This window comes from Eublepharis macularius, chromosome 9, assembly GCF_028583425.1.
Source record: "Eublepharis macularius isolate TG4126 chromosome 9, MPM_Emac_v1.0, whole genome shotgun sequence".
Classification (NCBI taxonomy): Eukaryota; Metazoa; Chordata; class Lepidosauria; order Squamata; family Eublepharidae; genus Eublepharis; species Eublepharis macularius.
In genome coordinates this window covers 107,135,804-107,154,728 of record NC_072798.1, presented here as the reverse complement: position 1 = coordinate 107,154,728, position 18,925 = coordinate 107,135,804, and the positions used below count along the sequence as shown (strand labels likewise).

Below are 18,925 nucleotides of genomic sequence, written 5' to 3'. Positions count from 1 at the left end.
CTCAGGGTATCCATGCACACCCTTACCTGGACTGCCTGCTTATCAGGTGTCCTTAAGCGGAAAAGGCATCTCAGGATGCACAGTCCATGATCCAGTATCTGTCACCACACAGATACTGTGGAGTACATCAAGTGTGTCTCCAGTACACAGGCCAGTTGGCCCAGTTGGCTCAGTTGAACTTGACTGGATCAAGGGGCGTGGTCCCTGTCCCAGATTCTGTTTGAACAAATGACTCATCTGTTCGGTCAGCCCTGGGTAGACCTCTTTGCATCACCCCTCAATGCAAAGACACAGCACTTCTTCTCTTGTTACGACTGTCCACAAGTGGAAAAGAGATGCTCTCCTATCTAGGTGACTACCTGGACTGCTTTATGTCTTTCCTCTGATCCTGCTGATCTCCAGAGTGCTGCACAGACTCAAGCGAGAGAGGATGGAAGTGATCTTCTGGGCTCCACATGGGCCAAGGAGACCCTGGTTTTCAGACATGATCATGTTATCAGTCCAACTTCTCGGTCCCTTCCAGCCCTGTCAGGCACACTTGTCACAGGGACCGATATGTTACCCAGATCCAGCCTGGTTGCGCCTCACCACTTGGAGATTGAGCAGCAAGGCCTTTTAGACCTAGGGCTCTTTCAACAGTTGCGAAGACTGGAGCAAGCAGACAACTGTCAACAGAAAGGAAATATTGCTGCACCTGGAAGGCATTTGGCAGATGGTGCTGAAGGAAACACAAGACTCCTCCAATGAAGGCGGATGTCCCAACCATCTTTTCCATCTTCCAAGATGGACTCAAGCAGGGACTTGAAGCTAACGTGCTCAGAAGTCAGGTGGCAGCCCTAGCCTCTGATCTGCCTCCGGTTGAAGGTAGTCCTTCTTCACACCACCCTGCTGTCAAGCGTTTCCTTAGAGAAGCAGTGCTTCCCCATTTGCCAGTGGTTCACTCTTTCCCTCCTGGAGACCAGATGGTTCTCCGAGCACTTACAAAACCTCCATTTGAGCAACTACGAGAGGTTCCTCGTGTTTAAGGTGCTGTTCATTACGGCCATCACCTCTGCCAGGCACGTATCAGAGTTGGGAGCTTTGTCTATAGCTACAGCCTTCTGCACCCTTCAGAAGGATGTGGTGGTTCTCTGACTGGACACTTCATCATCCCAAAGGTGTATTCAGTGTTCCACAGGTCTCGGGAGGAGTACCTTCCATCTTTCTGCCCCAATCCATCACATCCCAAGGAGAACTGGCATATCTTAGGTGTGCGAAGAGCCTTACATATCTACCTTCAACATATAGCTTCAATCCAGAGATCAGATGCTCTGTTTGTGGGCAGCATTCCAACCAGTAGCCAAGGGATAGGAAGGTGTCCAAAGTGTCTCTCAGCAGGTGGCTGAAAGAGTGCGTCATCTTTGCTTACACTGCCCAAGGACTTAAACTTCCAGAAGAAATTACAGCCCACTCAACTAGGAGTGCAGCCACCATGGCTGCCTTTCATTCCAGTGCATCAATTCTAGATATCTGTAGAGCAGCCACTTAGGCAGCTACATCTACCTTTGTATACGTTGTTACATAATGGACTCTTATGTGTCAGCCAATGCGGCCTTCGGGCAGAACAGAGACAGAGGGCTGCCTGCCCATCTTGGGGGAAGCTTTGTGACACCCCTAGCATCAGGATGTCCTTTCTCCTCAAGTGAGAAAGGGACTTTGGACTTACTGTGAAGGTTACTGTGAGGTAGAAGAGGTAATCCTGGACTCACTCTTATCTATGGGATGGTGAGCCCTTTTATATGTCTTAACCATTTCATCTGCTGTTACAGTTTATGGTTAAGCACTACTTTTGGCCCTTGTTTAGCCTTGTTCTTTACATATGTTAGTCTTCAGATTAAATTCTGTTTGAGGACAACAAGCAATAGCACACTTTGTGGTTTTCAGTGGAAAGCTCTGAAAGTCTCTAAACTGAAGAAAGGAAGGGCCTTCCCTCTCCTTGGAGGTGGGTAAGGAATGACCTAATATCCTACCTCCAGGGATCATGGAAGAAGGAGTACCCAAGCATCAGAATGTCCCTTGCCTCAAACAGAGGGAACGTTCATGGTAAGTCCAAAATTCCTTTCTACTTCAGCAAACTCTACCCAATAGCCTATTGTATAGTCCTTGCTTCCTACAACAGCCATTTTAATTGGTGGTAGTATTCAGTCCTGTTACATTGATTTGTTTTTAGTAATTGTATGTATTGCCTTGTAATATGCATTTTTTTTGTCCAACTTGGTGTCGCAGGTGACAACCATATAGGTAGCAGTAGCAAAGAGGGTACAAATAAGGAGACGGTAACCTTGAAATGGTGCACACCAAGAACAAACAGCGTGGGTAGGTACCTGTTTTGAAGTTGTCCATATAGCTGCATACTGCACACTATGTGGCGCAATCCCGCCTCCTTTTCTTTCTTTTCTGCCAGGTTGCCATTCTTCGTAGAACATATCTTGCAAACAGCCAGGAGAATTTTGCAGCATACATTTATTTCCAATCTGATTATCTAGTTGCTTTGTTTCATAAGTTTGAGCACCTTGTAAAATGTGCATAGAATCCTTATATGGGGATGACTTTCTGGAAATGTGAATACAGAAAATATTTCTTAGGAAAAAGTGGGCAAGTCATTTATTCCAAAGGTTTGGGATATGCTAAAATGCTGATGATCATAATTTCCTAATGGAGACTGATAACAGCATGGTTTTTGCTGCTTCTACTACATTGCTAGTATTCACTATACAGTTGCCATCCAAAAAATCTTGTGTTCAGTTGTGTTCAGTATAATTGAATGAAAAATATTTTAGGGACTTGTTAATTAAAAAGAGTTCTGGGATACATTCATGTATATAACAGAGATAATTTTGCATAGTAATCTCCCAAATCCTCTTATGATGGGGCAGCTATTTCCAAATGGGAACTCCCTGCAGATGCCTCCCAAGCTCTCCTGAAGCATGGTTGGCCCCTATAAGATAGAGGAAAGCCAAGATGGGCCTAAGAGTTTGATTAAATATATTGACATATTTTCAGTCTGGATTTTTTGAAGGTGATTTCAGACATGGCTTCTCACAAAAAGCCATAATTTTTCAAACTTATTTCCAACTAAAATTTTTGCTCAAGCGCCCCCTGCCCCCCAAAAGATACAGCCCTTTCCCCTGCATGTTATATCATTATCACTCTTTGGTTAGAGGTGAAAGTCATCAGCATTTTGGGTTGTGCCATTTCTTTGGAGGATTTGACCGTTGAACTTTAAAATACAAACAAGATTTGGTTTCAGCACACTTGGAACTATGGACTATGTATTGACCTCAGATGTTCTCCCTAAAGAGCTTCGCGACATAAATAGGACAATGTGGGTTGACTGGAGAATGTGCAGAGCTACTATCGCGTAGTGGTTAAGTGGTTTGGCTGCAAATCAGTGCTCTACTGGCTCGAATCCCACTCCTGCCATGAGCTCAGCAGGTGGCCTTGGGTCAGCCCCTCCTCTCAGCCCCAGCTCCTCAGCTGTATTGCGGGCATAACAATAACACTAACTTGTTCACTCCTCTGAGTGGGGCACTAACCTGTCTAGAAGAGCAGTATATAAGCGCAGTTGTTGCTGTTGTTGTTGTTATATTTTCATGATGGCAAAAGGATAGAGAAATGAGCACAAAGATCAGTATATGAATGTTCTCAAAGTGAGAGCCAGGAATGTGCGCAAATTGTCTATAAATGTTTTGGAGCGCCCCCCGCCCCCCCACGATTGTGTATTTGAGTGCAAACTCACAAATCAGTGATATAATCACACCAGTATTTAAACATATTTACCATTCAACTCATATTAACCCCAGTATATTCATTATTTAAATGCAGAATCCTTTGTTACCTTTATTTCATCTTAGAGTGGTTAATATTGTGTATATTGAAGTCAGGATGATATTTCTACCCTGTCATCTCCCCCCCCCCTTTTTTTTTTCTTCTTCTTCTTTCCAGAGCTGCATTATTGTACTGGTGCGTACAGGATATCTCCTGTAGATGTAAATAGCCGACCTTCCTCCTGCCTTACTAACTTTCTTCTCAATGGTAAATACATTTCAGATTTAATAGGATTTTAATTATCAGGAAGACTAATAATTATAGCTTGAACTGGAACTGTACTGTCTGAGGCTAGAGTCTAACCACATGAATTTCTTACTGGAGCGGTGGGTGCTCAGGCCTCGGAGCTCATTTCAGATGCAGAAAGGACTAAGGGTGTGCAGTCCTGGCCCTGCAGTTGGCAGGTTGGCTGAGGTCTTTGGATTGGCCGAGCTCTAAATGCCGAGAGCCTGGTCTTTGCTGAGTTGCTGGACTTCAAGAGCTCTCGCAACACTTCCAAGAATGGTGCAAGTTAAATGGACGCTGCCAACAGGAGACTGTTTTCACTTCCCTCCCCCTCTTTTTACCACATCACATCTCCCTGAACAAATAGAAAGCTACTTTGAAACTTGGCACTGCACTAGTATTCAGTGTCAGTACTGACTTCTTAAAAAATAAAAATGTTCTAGAGAGGAGCCTGGAAACATCAGCCATAGAAAAGAAAAAAAGAAAATGTTTTATGGCAGGGGCCACAGTCCAAAGGGTTCTTTTAGTTAAGCTGAAGGAATTAGGTGGGCCCTGAATGTCTTCTGAAGCCCTCCTCAGTTACGTTTGTCTGATTTAGAAATACTATTCAGATGTCGCTATAGCCATGGCTTGTTTGCAGTTTGTTGCAGAAGTCCTGGTTAGTCTTCCTGATGTACATTACAGCTTGTTGATAAATACTAGTTAATCTTCTGCTTACCTTCTTTCCCACTTCCTAGCAGATTTCCCAGATGCCCCTCGTGTTCCCTTATTTTGTCCAGATCCTTCCGAAGCGTCACTATATATGCAACCCACTTGGTATATTCAACTGTAAATCACAGCAGATGTGCTGCCCAGGCTTTCTTTAAGATCCAGCTGTGTCCAGGAAACTCTTGGGAAGCTGCGGAAGTGCATTGACCAAAATCCCTAAATTGTGGGATTGTGTTCAATACATTTCATGGGCACATTTTTGGAAGTCCCATAGAAGTGCACTTGCTGTATAGGAACCATGGCAGATGTGCTCTTGTAATTGCCCTAAACTGTAAGAAAAACTTAGGAGTGCATTTTGTTAAGGTACGTTGGCGACAGCGCAAGTGTGCTCCTTTGGGGAGAAACATTCTGTACCACAGGAGCTTTAGACAATCTAAATCTCTAGTTAGCCTTAGAAAACTTCTGCAGCAATGACAGAAGTGTTTCTAAGTGCTGAAATGCTCTTTCAAAATGGAAAGAGCTCCTTAAAATGCATAATTAGACTATAAGGTTCTTTGTTTTCTTCACTTTTACAGTCTTGGAATGTCAGGGAGCGGACCTTGGGAAATGGGCTCCCTTGACTTCTCCGAAGTTCTCAGAATGATAGGAAAACTGTGAGTGAGCATTTGCAAGGTTTCTAAATTGCAGCATTACAGAAGTGTGGTGCTATGGGACCTGGACCTTTTTTCCCTAGCATCCACAGTCTCCATGGAAACTAGGCCAAAATAATGAGTTTAAACCACCACCACCGCCCCCCCCCCCAGTTCATTGAAAAGAAGGGAAGAGGGGACTGTTTGCCTTCTGGATCAAATCCCCAGGAGTGAGAAAGCATCAGACCCTAAAATGGACAGACCTGTGGACGTTCACTCACACCTAGTTTACTGTCAGAAATAAAAGGTTAGGAAAAACACATGCTCATGACGAGCTCACTCACTCACTTTTTCCTGGGGTATAATGGGTAGTTGGAAAGAGATCTGTCTTTATGGGAAGGACGGTATGGTAATAAATGGATTATGAACTACTTTTGTGTGGAGGGATTGCTATGGTGTATGCTGGTAAATTTAATAAAAGCAAGCGAATAAGCAAGATCTTTCATTCCGCTGCCTTGGAAAACCATTTTCCCTTGGAAGAGGTTGGAACTGCACAGGCCTGCTGGGTACTCATCTGTAGTCAGGATGTGCACCAGAAAAAGAAGTCTGGATGATCTAGATCTGTCGTTAATACTTTTTGTTTGATTGATAAGATTAAAAGCCCAATAAAAAGGGCAGAGAGAAGAGAAAGAAAGAAAAAGGGATAAAAAAAGAGAAGAACATAGATTAAAGAAAAAAATTAAAGAACAATCATATATATTTCATTTTCCATTTTTCTCTATAACTCTGTAACTCATATCTTTACACACATTATACTTGTAGTTTTGATACCTACAAAATTTACCTTTTCAATACTGCCCCCCTTCTGTTTAATTTTCCCAAATATGTCTTCTTGTAAGTTAAATCCACAAAACATCAGTCCATTTTTTCTCGTCTCATGCAAAAAGTCAATAAGGGGCTTCCAGTTAACCGTAAAGGTAGACAATGTTTTATCTGTGATCAGAGCTGTGAGCTTAGCCATCTCTGCTAACTCCCATCGTTTTCACAATCCAGTCATCCGTTGAAGGCGATGCTGTACTTTTCTGTTTTTGCGCATATAAAAGCCTAGCCACCGTTGTCATATATAGAAATAGAACACCATGTTTATTTTCCAACTGTTCATCCATTAGTCCCAACAAAAAGACTTCTGGTTTATATTGTATATTGATCTTCAAAATGTTCTGTATTATCATACGTCCAGTGGGAAAATGTGGGTATGTTTGTATATTATACCCAACAATTTTAGCTCATTTTACTTTCACACCTTCTTCTTCTGTTTCAAATTTCAACAAAAGTTTGTACATTTCAGAAATAACGTGTTCATCATTTGTATAAAGCTGTTTTTCAAACTCTGTCTTTTTGTAGTCAAAGCCCCATAATTTTTTATCTGATTCAAACCTTTCTAGTAATTGTGCATAAAAGAACCATTGACATTTATAGCCTTTAGCTATTAGGTCTTCCCTTGTCTTCAATTTACAAGCTCCTTGTGAGAACTCCAATAAATCCCCATAAGTCAACCATCCCTGTTTAGTTGTAATTTCACCTCTATAAAACACTTCCTGTGTTGAAATCCAAAGCTGTGTCTTCTGTGACAGTCTCTGTTTATATTTGTTCCAAATTCTCAAGATGGTTCGCCTAATATAATGATTTTTGATCTAGATCTGGATTTCAAGGATACAAAAAAAATTCGGTATCTCTGAAATCCAGGTCAGATTCTCTAATGCAGTTAGAGAATCCCAAATTTATCCAGCCATTATTCCCTGTCTGAGGGAAAGTCACTAAATTTGCAGGGAACTCCAGTAACATGGAGAAAAATCTCCCCTGAACTCCACCACATTTGCAGGGAGCCTCCTGTTGACTAAAGACGCACATTTCAGAAAGATTGGACCAGTTCTGTGGGCCCCTGAACAAGCAGCCCCAGCCACTCTACATTGTTTTCTGTTGGGGAAACGTTTCCAAGGCAAAGAGAAGCCTGAAGCGATGCCAGCCCCTGGCCAAAAGCCCGTCCTAAATGCAAGTCCTACTCCCATGCAAACGGAATCAACAAAGCCCAACAGAACCAAGGTGAAGGGGGAAACCAGCGTCCCACCTGAAAACCCCGATGTCTAACCAGAGAACTCTTAGAGAATCCCAACCTGAGGTAAAGCGGGAGTAGGTGAGGCTCGCTGGCATTAAAAGGCAGCAAGCAGCAGTCGCGTGAAGGGCTCTTTTGGAGCTCAGGTGGGGGTGGAGGGGCAGGATAGGGAGCTGCCTGCGCCCCCGCCCCACCAGCCTTGCCCCGCTCTCCTGCTGCAAGCAAGAGGCAGCGCAGACCTTCCCTCCGTTCGTGCTGCTGCCCTTTGTTCACTGCTGCATCGCCTCTGCTGCAGCTGCCGTTGGCCAAATAATCCAGCCCAGGAGAGTCCAGACTCCCAGGTCCAATCTGAGAATCTCTCATTTGATCCAGTATAACCAGATTGTGTCAGATTGACATAAATCTGGTTATAAAGCCAAATCCCAGATTGCACACCCCTAATCACTAGGAGGGAGGAGATGTCTGGACAGAAGGAGTGAGAAAGCACAATGAGCCAGATACACTGGATTTTCTGTTGCATTGTCCAGTTTTTATATCCAGGAGACTGAATAGGGTGGTAGTGATAAACAGACAGGGATTTCTGAATTTGGACATGATAAACCAGTTAATTCAAACTACTGTTGACAAGTCAGGTAAAAGCTGTGACTTAGAATCCTGTTCTGGCATCTCCCAACAAACCGTAGTTTGTTAGGCAGGCTGTATTCAGACATCCCAGTAAACGGGAGGTTAATGCAACCATGGTACATAAATCACAGTTTATCATGATGTCTAAATGCAGAAAGTGTCTCTTAAGGAAGAACACTCCTCTTTGAAATGTACAGCTCAAAGAGTGTTCTTGAATGAGTTTCTTGGTCTGCCTGTTGTGCCACAATCTCTGTCCTTATGATGTAGATATTATAATATGTCCCATAACACACACTTCCTTTAGAATTTTCAAATGTTAGTAAAGTCGTTTCAGATAACAGGAATTTGCTATTTGCACATACACATGATTAGATTTTTATTTTTAAAACAAATTTTCATGGGAAATATTCAGGAGGGGGGAAATCTTATTTTCAGCTTAATTGTGTAGAAGTAAGAGGAGAATACTTCAGAACCCTACAGAACCCTTCTTTGTACTGATTTGTAAAGAACTGCCCAGCGCCATCTGAAGCGGGTCTGCTCAGAATCTTGTGCAGGTCTGTTCCGTGTGGCTTTCTCCTAGAAAAGACTTCTTAGGTTTTCCGTGGTCGTCTCTTTGAGTTCAGTTAATTCAACATACGATTAATAATAATTATTAGGAATTTGGGGAGATTATTTTAGTGGAATTATGTAGAATTGAAATGCTGGGTTTATAATGAAGTGATTTCTCTTCCAATAGGTCGCTCTGTGCTGTTGGAACAACCACGGAAGTCTGGCTCTAAAGTAATCAGTCACATGCTTAGCAGCCACGGAGGAGAGATTTTTCTGCATGTGTTAAGCAGTTCTCGATCCACTCTGGAAGATCCGCCTTCAATTAGTGAAGGTTGTGGTGGCAGAGTCACAGACTACAGGATTACTGTAAGATTTTTCAGTCTGGTTTTTAAAAATGCACGGTACGCGTTGAATTACTGTGAACTTGGCAGGAGCGTTTTGTTCGGCTTTGGAGCAGAGGGTTCTGTAAAGGGGAAATTTCTGGGTGGCCTTGTCAGGAGGTGTCAGGAAGAAAACGGAGGGACAGTAAGTAAAAACGTTAATGGAAACAAATGTCTCAGGATAACAAATGGCATTCCGGGTGATACTTTGCATAATGTGGCACCAAGAATTATTTGCCAAATAACTGCTCACGCTGGCCAGAGAACAGATGACTTGTGAGAGCAATTCAAGGTTAAACCCCCAGGTACACGCATAGGAATGTCACCATTAAAAAGCAAGGAAAACCAGAACCGATTAATTCCTGACATTAATGGTTTGATTCAATCGCTTTAGCTTTGATTGCAGCCTTCTTAGTTTGAAGGAGTATATCTGTACTTGGCCCCACAAGTTTTGATGAGCCCTCAGTAAACCATAAATGGCGTGTTAAAACTAATGCACGTTGGAGTCCCTGAGACTTAAGCTGACTGTGATTCAGAAAAGTCAAAACTTTTATGCTATAGGGTTCGAGGTCTAAACAGCGGCTGCTTGAAACTTAAGCAGCTCTTCCCGGGGGAACTGCAGTGGTTTCCTTGTAAGGAAATTGTCACTTCAGGCAAAACCCGTTTCAGCACCTGATATGTGGGAATGGATCTCCTGCGCAGTGTGTGATTTGCCAGCTCTGCAAACGCTGTGAAAACCTGTTTTTTACTGAATTGTGTGCCGTGTCCCTAAAAATGGGACTCTTACAAGGGATATATATAATGAAATAACACAGAGGAAAACTTCTAATTTTATCTTATTTTGTTATTAGGATTTTGGTGAATTTATGAGGGAGAACAGGCTAACTCCTTTCCTAGAACCCAGGTACAAGACTGATGGAAGTCCTGAGGTTCCTTTGGAACGAGCTAAAGATCAGCTCGAGAAGCACACTCGCTACTGGCCCATGATTATTTCACAGACAACCATATTCAACATGCAAGCAGTAAGTGGCCGTCGGCTGTTTCCAGGCCCCTGTCCTCACCATATTTATTTGGAAGCAAGGAAGTCCGGCTTCTAGTATAGGGATGCTGCAGATTTCACTGTGAACACGTTTGATGGTCAGCTCACCATGTTCAAATGTAGAAATCACATGTGAGCTGATTGCTTGGTCTGTCCGGTCCATGCCAAGCAGCTGTGAATGTCTGCTGAGCCAGCTTACATGGGTTTTCCAAAACTGCGCATGTGCAAGAAACACGTCTGATTAAAAGTGATCGGCAGCCATTAGCATCACTAAGGGCCACTTAACCACACACTGAAGGGTGGAATTTTATTGAAATACAGCATTTATTGATAACTGATTTGTATGATTTGCGAGTGTTGTAATTATCTACTTAAAGAATCACCTGTTGAACAGAGCAGTTATGCAGCAAGGATGGGGAGGTAGTAGACCTCAGTTGGGCTGTGTGAGAAGCTACATGCACAAAAAGTCAGTCGTGCTGTACTGCACTGATAGTACAGAAAACAGTGAAACAACCTGTCGAGCACCCATAAGCAGGTCGATGAACTATGAAACTGATCGTTGAAAAACCTTGTCTCTGTTTGCAACTGGCGAACAGGGCATGAGATGGACCGGTGGGTGGTGCTGCATCCCTGCTTTAGTGTGACTTGCTGCCAGGTAAGGATGCTTAGGGCTGCAGGGTGAGGGTTTTGTTTGACTTACTTTTTGCAAGTATTTGAATTTGACTGAATCAAATGTATGGCTCTTTTTTCCACAGAAAAGTCTATTAACAGAATGAGCTAGAAATATGTCTTGACCATCTTTGGATACAGTTGTATATGTTATAAAAATACTGCTAGACCAAATATAATATGAAGCTTTTGCATCATTAAGAACTCACTGCATAGTTAATTCATAAATGAATAATAAGCATCTGAGCCTCTGGGCATAACATTTATTTATTTACAAAAATTTTATGCTGCCTTTCCAGGGAACCTGCCCAAGTTGACTTACAAAATAAAATAATAAAAACGAAACATTACAAGTTGTTAATTAAAATTCAGCATTAAAACCCAGCCGCAACATAAAAACATGGGTCACTGAACCGTTTCAAATAACAGCTTCCAGACTAAAAATGCAGTTAAAAGATGAACCTGTAATTTAAAAGCTTGGGTGAAGAGAAATGCGCCTGGAAGAGCGCGACAGCCAGAGCCGCCAGGCGGGCCTCAGGGGGAGGGGAGGGCGTTCAGTGAGCGAAGCGCTGCGGCTGAAAACGTCCTGCCTCTGGTTGCCGCCCACCTCACCTTGGCAGAATGGGTGGGAAATGGTGGTTTCCCTTTTATGTTTTGCAGGTAGTGCCCTTAGCCAGTGTTATTGTGAAAGAAGCATTGACGGATGAGGATGTGCTGAACTGTCAGAAAACAATTTACAATTTAGTAGACATGGAAAGGAAAAACGATCCGTTGCCAATATCAACAGTTGGGACAAGAGGAAAGGGTCCTAAAAGGTAAAGATGATCTTTCCATTTTCGTCGTTTTCGGAAACCCATTCCTGACTACAGAGTCATCTCCTTAAGAAACTTATTTCACTCTGCGCCACGTAGAACGTTACTTTGCATTCCTATCGCAATTCTTCTTCTCAGCAAAGCTCCGTCCGTCATGGAACAGGCTGTTAAGATGGCTCTAGGGGTTTTAAGTAGACTTGGATATTTTAAGTTCTTCTTAATCAGGGCATCTGTGTACATATTTTTCTGTAGAGATGAACAGTACAGGATTATGTGGAATGAACTGGAAACCCTTGTGAGAGCTCATATAGTCAACTCTGATAAACACCAGCGAGTACTGGAGTGTCTTCTAGCTTGCAGGAGCAAGCCTCCCGAAGAAGAGGAGCGCAAGAAACGTGGGCGGAAGAGGGAGGAAAAAGAAGACAAGGCTGAAAAAGCAGGAAAAGACTATGAACCAGAAAAGGCCTGGCAGGATTCAGAAAGGTGAATTTTCGTTATTGACAGAACTGTTTTCCGGTATGTGTATAATGTCACGAGTAGAGCATGGAGGTTGGGTCTTGAAACATTAATGCACAAATTTGGAAGTGTTATTCTGCGTTTTAAGCCTTTGTGGCAAGTGCCTGATGAGTAAACCAGAATCTGCTCTCACTGTGTTTCCCCCACATCTAATAATGCCGAGGATGTCCATGACATTCGAGTGCTGCTTTACAGCTAGGGGGTTGGTGCTTTGGAGCCGGCAGCTGGCTGAGTGTTACGTAGTTGTCTTGCCTTTCGTCAGAGGATCTCAGTGGCGCATACGTGACTCCCCCTCTTCCATTTTCTTCTCACAAGAGTCCTTTAGGTTGGACTGGGAGTGTGCCTGGCTCAGGGTCACCCAGTGAGTTTAATGGCGGAGGGGGGGTTTCAGCCTGGTCTCCCCGGCCCTCGTCCACACTCTTGACACTGCACAACACTTGCACGTGCAATGCTTGCTTGCTTACCGTTGCTCCTGTAAAAAACTGCCAGTGTATTTGAAAGGAGGAGGTCTTGCTGAGGCCGAATGAAGGAGGCATGCCTCTTTCCTCTCGGGACCAGTATTGTGTCTGCCTTGGCAACCAAAGAAAGGAATCTGTTTTGTTGCAAGATAACTTTACTGTGAACCCCAAAATAGGGGAGGGAGTGCAGCAAAAAAACAAAATCAGTTCTATTCAGATCCATGGATCAGGATGGGATACCATAAATATTCAGTATTCCTGATACACAGATCCAATTTAGTATTTGGATTCGGTTTTATTTGGAAATCCTGAATATATTTGACCAGTTATTCCCTATGGAGGAAACTGGGGGGGGGGGGTGTATTTTTCAAGCAAACTCCACCAAGATTGCAGGGAATCTATTCTTTCCTGTCCACTGAAGATCCCTCAAGTTTCAAGAAGATTGGTCCCAAGGGTCCAGTTCTGTGGGCCCCAGAACGAGGTGCCCTCAGCCATTCTCCGTTATTTTCTCAGGGGGGTGGGGGGTGGGAATCCGAGGCTTTCCAGGGCAAAGAAACCTTGACACACAGGGGCAGCCCCTGGCCAAATGCCAGTCCACATATAAGCTGGACCAACAGAACCAATGCCAAGCCCAGAGAATCCCAGTATCCAACCTAGCAAGCCAGTAATAGGGCCACAGCCCTCCCTGGCAATGGCACATGGCAAGCAAGCAGCAGGGACAGGGACATACACAGGGATGCCGCCTCCCTCCTCCTGTTGCCTGGGAAGCCTGCAAAGGAGCAGGGGGTAGGGGGGGGGACAAGCTGCTGCTGCAACCTTTAAAATGTGAGTCCCAGGGATTCCTAAATAGATCCAGGTAATTTCGGAATGTAAATACTGATTTATCAGAATATGCTAGATATATCCAGATACATCTGATTAATTCCAAATAATTATTTTTGGGGTATCCGGTATTCCCAAGCCAGATCGCACGCCTGCCCCCCACAGTGCTGGAATGGGAGCCCTCCAGGGGACCTGGCATGGTCAGAAGGTTCCAGACCGCATTCATCGTTTCTTCATTAGCTATGGGTCAGGCTCCCCCAGAGAATCAAAGGAGAGCTGAAAAGTACATAGGATGTGGTTACTAGGCTGCCACAGTGGGTTTATTTTCTTTTTTAGGAAAGGGGTGACTTTAGAACTAGAACGGCAAAAAAAAAAGTATCTTAGCATTACTGAAGTACTTAGCATGAAGTAACTGAAGTAGCTTAGCATGAAGTAATTAGTTATGTTTCAGAAGCAACAGATCTGTGATGACTCCTGACTGGATGTTATTCTTGCTACCTTATCAGTTTCTTTCACACACGTTCCCCCTGCTCTGGTCTGTGTTATACTGTGATCCTCTAGGGATATCACAGCTCCCCAACCTGAACTGTGATATGTTAGCAATCCGACATGCAGTAGTAATCTATTTCTTTATCTGTGAAGGCTAAAAGGTTTATTGGATCGTGAAAAAGAGGAATTGACGGAAGCTGAAGTAATAAAAGATTCACCCGATTCTCCTGAACCACCAAACAAAAAGCCACTTGTTACAATAGATGAAATTCCCCCTGTTGAAAAAACCAAAGGTAAATTTGCAGTAGGTTCTATGTATTTTAAAAATAACAGAAGTAGGAATTGATTTGAGATACATTATTATCTATGATAATTTTAAAAAAAACCTTTGTTGTACAGCATCATTGACTAAACTGTATAGGTTAGACTGAATGTGGAGTGAAACATGAAGGAATATATTTGGGATTGTACTGTGTGGCCATGTTCCAGAACACAGTTTACAAAGGCATAGATCACGTTAATTTCACCAGGACAGAAAGCTGTGTAATTCTGTGCTGAATTGTTGCCGGTGTGATTTAATAAAACTCAGTGAAAGAATCCTTCCTTTTGAGACAAAACTGAATGAATTCATCTTGCGCTTCAGGATGTATAATGTAAAATATGCTTACAAGATGTCGTAGGCTGCTTTGGGAAGAAATCACTTATAAAAAGTCTTAGGTGTCATTGTAAATGACCACTGCCGTGCAGCAAGTAGGTAAGGAAAAAAATATATTTTTATGCTTCTAAGCAATGGGGACAATTGTTCTTCAGGTGCTTCGACATAGTAGAGGAGCCCTCCAAAAAAGGGACTCATGAGTCGGAGAATGGTCTTTAACATAACATGAATGGATTGATTGTGTACATTCCTGAGAAGAAATTCAAGGGGCAAGCTGGTAGCTTTTCGTGAGACAGCCATCTTTTATTTGAAAAATTAACTTTGGTATCAGTTTTAGCATCTTAACAATGCTGATATTTTAAAATTTCTATACTATCTTTCTGTTAGCACAAAAATTTACAAATAGTATAAACGATAATCTTTGTGTCACATGGAAGAAAATACTGTCACTCTTAACATTAAGATACTCTAGGATTTGGCAATTGGCAGCTCCTCGTGCGGTCAGAATCAGAGTGACGGCGCTGTTGATTTCTGCCTTCCGCCGTGAACCCTTTCCTCCCAGGCTCCTTGCTTAGGGAGAGGAGGGTGTAAAGATGGGATGTCGGAGAGCCTGTTGCTTACAACATGCTTAGCTGTCTGGTCTTTCTTGGCTTCCTAAGCCATTTTGATCTTGGCAAGAGGGCGTGAGCCAAGCGCCAGCCACATGGAAGCGCTCCTTCTTGCACATTTTTCTTTCAGTGCTGGTTCCTTCAGGATTTCCTCACCTCAGAAAGTCAAAAAGGTTAGAGAAATAGCGGGCAGTCCAAAGCGTAGAAGAGCTCTTCCCATCCACAAAATAGCTTTAATTTGAGTGGGACCAATTGGTACACCTGATATTCTCCGGTAATGTGTTCTCTCACGGGCAGTGGCCCTCCAGGGTCTCAAACTGAGGTCTGTCCCCGCACTGGTACCTGAGATCCCTTTCCCTGGGATTGTCGTGGGTTGAACCTGGCACCTTCTTCATGCACACACCATATTCTGTTACTTGGCTGCTCTCCTTAACAGGCCTGAAGAGGCCGGAAAGGCCGGAAGGACAAAACCCCTTCCTTACATGACCCTCTTGCATTGGCACACGCACGCACACACACACACACACACGCGTGAGAGGCAAAAAAGAATAATGATGGTGTTGAGAAAAATATTTTGCATTTACGCGGTCTTTTCCATGTTGAAAAAATAAAAGGAAAAGAGTGTGGGCAGAGGTGGATATGAGCAACTGGGTTCTATTGCACATGCCCCATCCCGTTTCTCGCTCTAGGGAGACAGTACAGTGGGAGCTGGTCTTTCAAACGGGCCACCAGAGCGAAGCTGGCTCCCCACCCTCTCCTCTCTCCAACCCAGCGCCTGCTGGTACCATGAATTACTTAACAGGTTTAATACTGATATAATAAATCCTTTTAAAAATAAAAGGTAATTCTAGGGTATAGAAATTCCTTAAATGAAATAATATAATTATCTGCTGTTTCACTGTCAGCTGTTAAAAATGTGTCTGTCTCTAGCTCACATTTCTCTGGAATTATTTGTGATATATTCCATTAAGAAATTCGTTGTGATGTATTCCCCAAATTGCATTGAGGAACGCTGTATGGGAAGACTAGTGGCCCACCTCTCAAATGGAACTGCTAGAGCTTAGTGTTAGTTTTTTGCATTTGATGAAGAGAGCTGTGGTTCTCGAAAGCTTATGCTACAGTAAAGCTGGTTAGTCTTAAAGGTGCCACTGGACTCTCTTCTGTTTTGCTACTGCAGACCAACATGGCCAACTCCTCTAGATTTTTGCTTGTGAGTGAAAAAATCGAGCAGTTCATGACACAATTCCTCATCTGCTCTAGGCAGAGGTGTTGGTTATTCTGAATTATTTGTAGAGATGGAGTCAGTTTTTAGTTGGATACAAATAAAATTTACATGATTTATCTTGAATGTGTAATTGCTCGTCTAGTATGCTAGACTAGACTTTCAGAGTATAATGAGTGCATATTAATTCTGGTTACAAAACCTTATTTCTAGGGCCTACATCTCTACTATCATTATGGAGCAACAGAATTAACGCTGTGAATTCTAGGAAACATCAAGAATTTATTGGCCGCTTGAACTCTGTAAACAACAAAGCTGAATTGTATCAACATCTGAAAGAGGAGAATGGGTTTGTAACGTATTGCTGTTGTTGTATTGCTGCATGTTGGTAGCCAGTGGGCTGTACAAACATCATTTTCACAAGTTACCAGAAATACATCATTTCGTAGGTAGCAGGTGCTCATTTGGGAAGATGCTGGCCTTCCTCAGCTCTGCTCCTCTACAGTCACACCAAGATGCTGATGCCCCAAGGATTTCTTATAGAAAAGGTTCTCTTTCTGCTTCTGTGGGATCTGGTCTGAATAGTTCATTTTTCACACCAAGAGCAAGGCTATCCCCCAGCTTTCATGAGACCCCTGATTCACCTCATGAAATCTTCCTTGCGGTTTTGGAGGCAAAAGTGTTGGCTCCTCCTCCCTCTTCCAAAAAGAATGTTCTGTTCTGCCCCTTCAAAACCAACACAGTCTGCTCCCGCCGTTGATAACACCCGGGGGGTTTTGATGCCATATGTAAGTGTCTTGTGCTTGAAAATATAGAAGGGAGAGAATATTAAATATGTGTGACAAGTGGAGGAAAGCTACAGAGATTCAGGAGGAGTGGTGTGCTTTGAATTCACATGTACCATCATGGGTTTTTTTAGCTCTTTTAAAAAACCAAAGCATTAATTGTTATATAATATATTCATTACTTCAGTTGTAAATTAAAAATTCCATGGACTGTTTGTTATCTCCTTAGAAAATTATTATATATGTTATTGTAGGAGATTTAAAATCTACTCTGTATAAAATTTTGGGCAAATTCATGACTATATTTTAAAGTGAAATCTTACCCAATTTCTTTTTTGTTCCAGAATGGAAACAACAGAAAATGGAAAAGCCAGCCGGCAATGAATACTGAATCTAAGATCTATAACTGGTCGTGCTGCATACATTTTTTATGCTTGTTTTAATACCTGTATTCAGACATAATTCTGTTGTTTTGCATGGTTTTTACATGTTTTTCAAATTTTAGTCCTTTTCTATGAAAATATAAAATGTGAAAGTAAATCATTAAGCCCTAGTCCCCTTTTATTCTGTCACTGAATAAAGCAAGACTTCTATTTTCATCTAGTAGCATGGTCTTAATATAAAACTCATTTACTGTCTCCTGGGAAAACACAATATTTCTGAGTGAATATTTTTTAAATTAGTATTCCTTAGATGTATGAAACTCCCTTAGGGCACCATACTTTTAGTCTTGGCGTGGGGAGAGAACCTAAAATCCAGAACTAGGCTTGGGGTTCTTTGGTCCAAACTCACAACAGGGACAGCCTTGAGCAAAATGTAACTCAGCGTTGCAGTTAGGGCTTTAAGTGTAAGAATGACCTGCCTTACGGAATTTTTGAAGATGAAGATTAAAATTGTTTTATAATCTATAAAAATCTGTATAAAGTGCTTTGTAAATTATGGACTATTTGTCTTAGACAATAAAAAACTGAATTAATAAGACAGTCCTTTTTGTTTTACTTGTGTTACCTGGAACATGCAACTTTTCAAGATGTGTTGCTGTTGATCCTACGTGGTAGGGTTTGACAACTTCCAGGTCACCATGGTACCTAGAAATTTCATCGGTGCAGATGGTATTTACAGCAGCCGTCTCTTGGCAATTCTCAGTGGAAGTACAAAGCTAATTTATTATTTCGCATAAGAATATTTTTGTTGTACACCACAAAAATTCTTCTTTCTGTGTATGTAAACCTAATTTTACACCGTTTGGTGGCAGAAAATAAATTAATTTTTGACAAATTGCTTTCTGTATTCCAATATTTATTTAGATGGAGCCTTTTAAAGCAGCAATGGAATTATGAGAAATTGAGGAGAAGTTCGATTTGGGCTGTGCTCAGGAACAGCTTGCAGCTGTCTCTGATTCTGTAATCAGAACAGCACTTTAGTAACAGCAACGGCTGCAGACGGTCCCTCTCTGTGTCAGACGGTGGCTTGCTAAAAGTTGCAACTCAGCCTGCCTCTTGCAATAAGACCAAAGTCCCTTGGTTTCAAAAGGCTTTACTGGAGATAAACAACCATTAGAGTACACATTCCAAGATACACGGATCTTAGCTGAACTTGAAGATGGTTACGAATGCCAAGCAAAGGCTGAGGTACAGAATAAGCAGTTCCCTGCAGGCCCCATCCTCCCCCACAGTTCCCAAAACAAACGGCCCGAGGGTGAGAAAGTGAAAGTTTCTCAAGGGTGTCGGAAAGGCAGATATATGAAGACACAAC

The 18,925-nt window shown here is 42.5% G+C and overlaps 1 protein-coding gene across 1 annotated transcript in view; it reads left to right on the top strand.

Moving 5' to 3' along the window:
- The window catches only part of INTS13 (integrator complex subunit 13), a 39,246-nt gene extending 20,795 nt beyond the window's left edge, over positions 1 to 18,451 (top strand). Inside the window, exons 9-17 of the mRNA XM_054987904.1 lie at positions 2,266 to 2,355; positions 3,985 to 4,074; positions 8,903 to 9,081; positions 9,947 to 10,117; positions 11,464 to 11,618; positions 11,868 to 12,098; positions 14,054 to 14,193; positions 16,599 to 16,734; positions 17,515 to 18,451. Of these exons, the coding sequence (XP_054843879.1) occupies positions 2,266 to 2,355; positions 3,985 to 4,074; positions 8,903 to 9,081; positions 9,947 to 10,117; positions 11,464 to 11,618; positions 11,868 to 12,098; positions 14,054 to 14,193; positions 16,599 to 16,734; positions 17,515 to 17,554 (1,232 nt within the window). The 3' untranslated portion in view covers positions 17,555 to 18,451. The remainder of the gene's footprint in view (positions 1 to 2,265; positions 2,356 to 3,984; positions 4,075 to 8,902; positions 9,082 to 9,946; positions 10,118 to 11,463; positions 11,619 to 11,867; positions 12,099 to 14,053; positions 14,194 to 16,598; positions 16,735 to 17,514) is intronic.
- Positions 18,452 to 18,925: the final 474 nt, after the last annotated feature.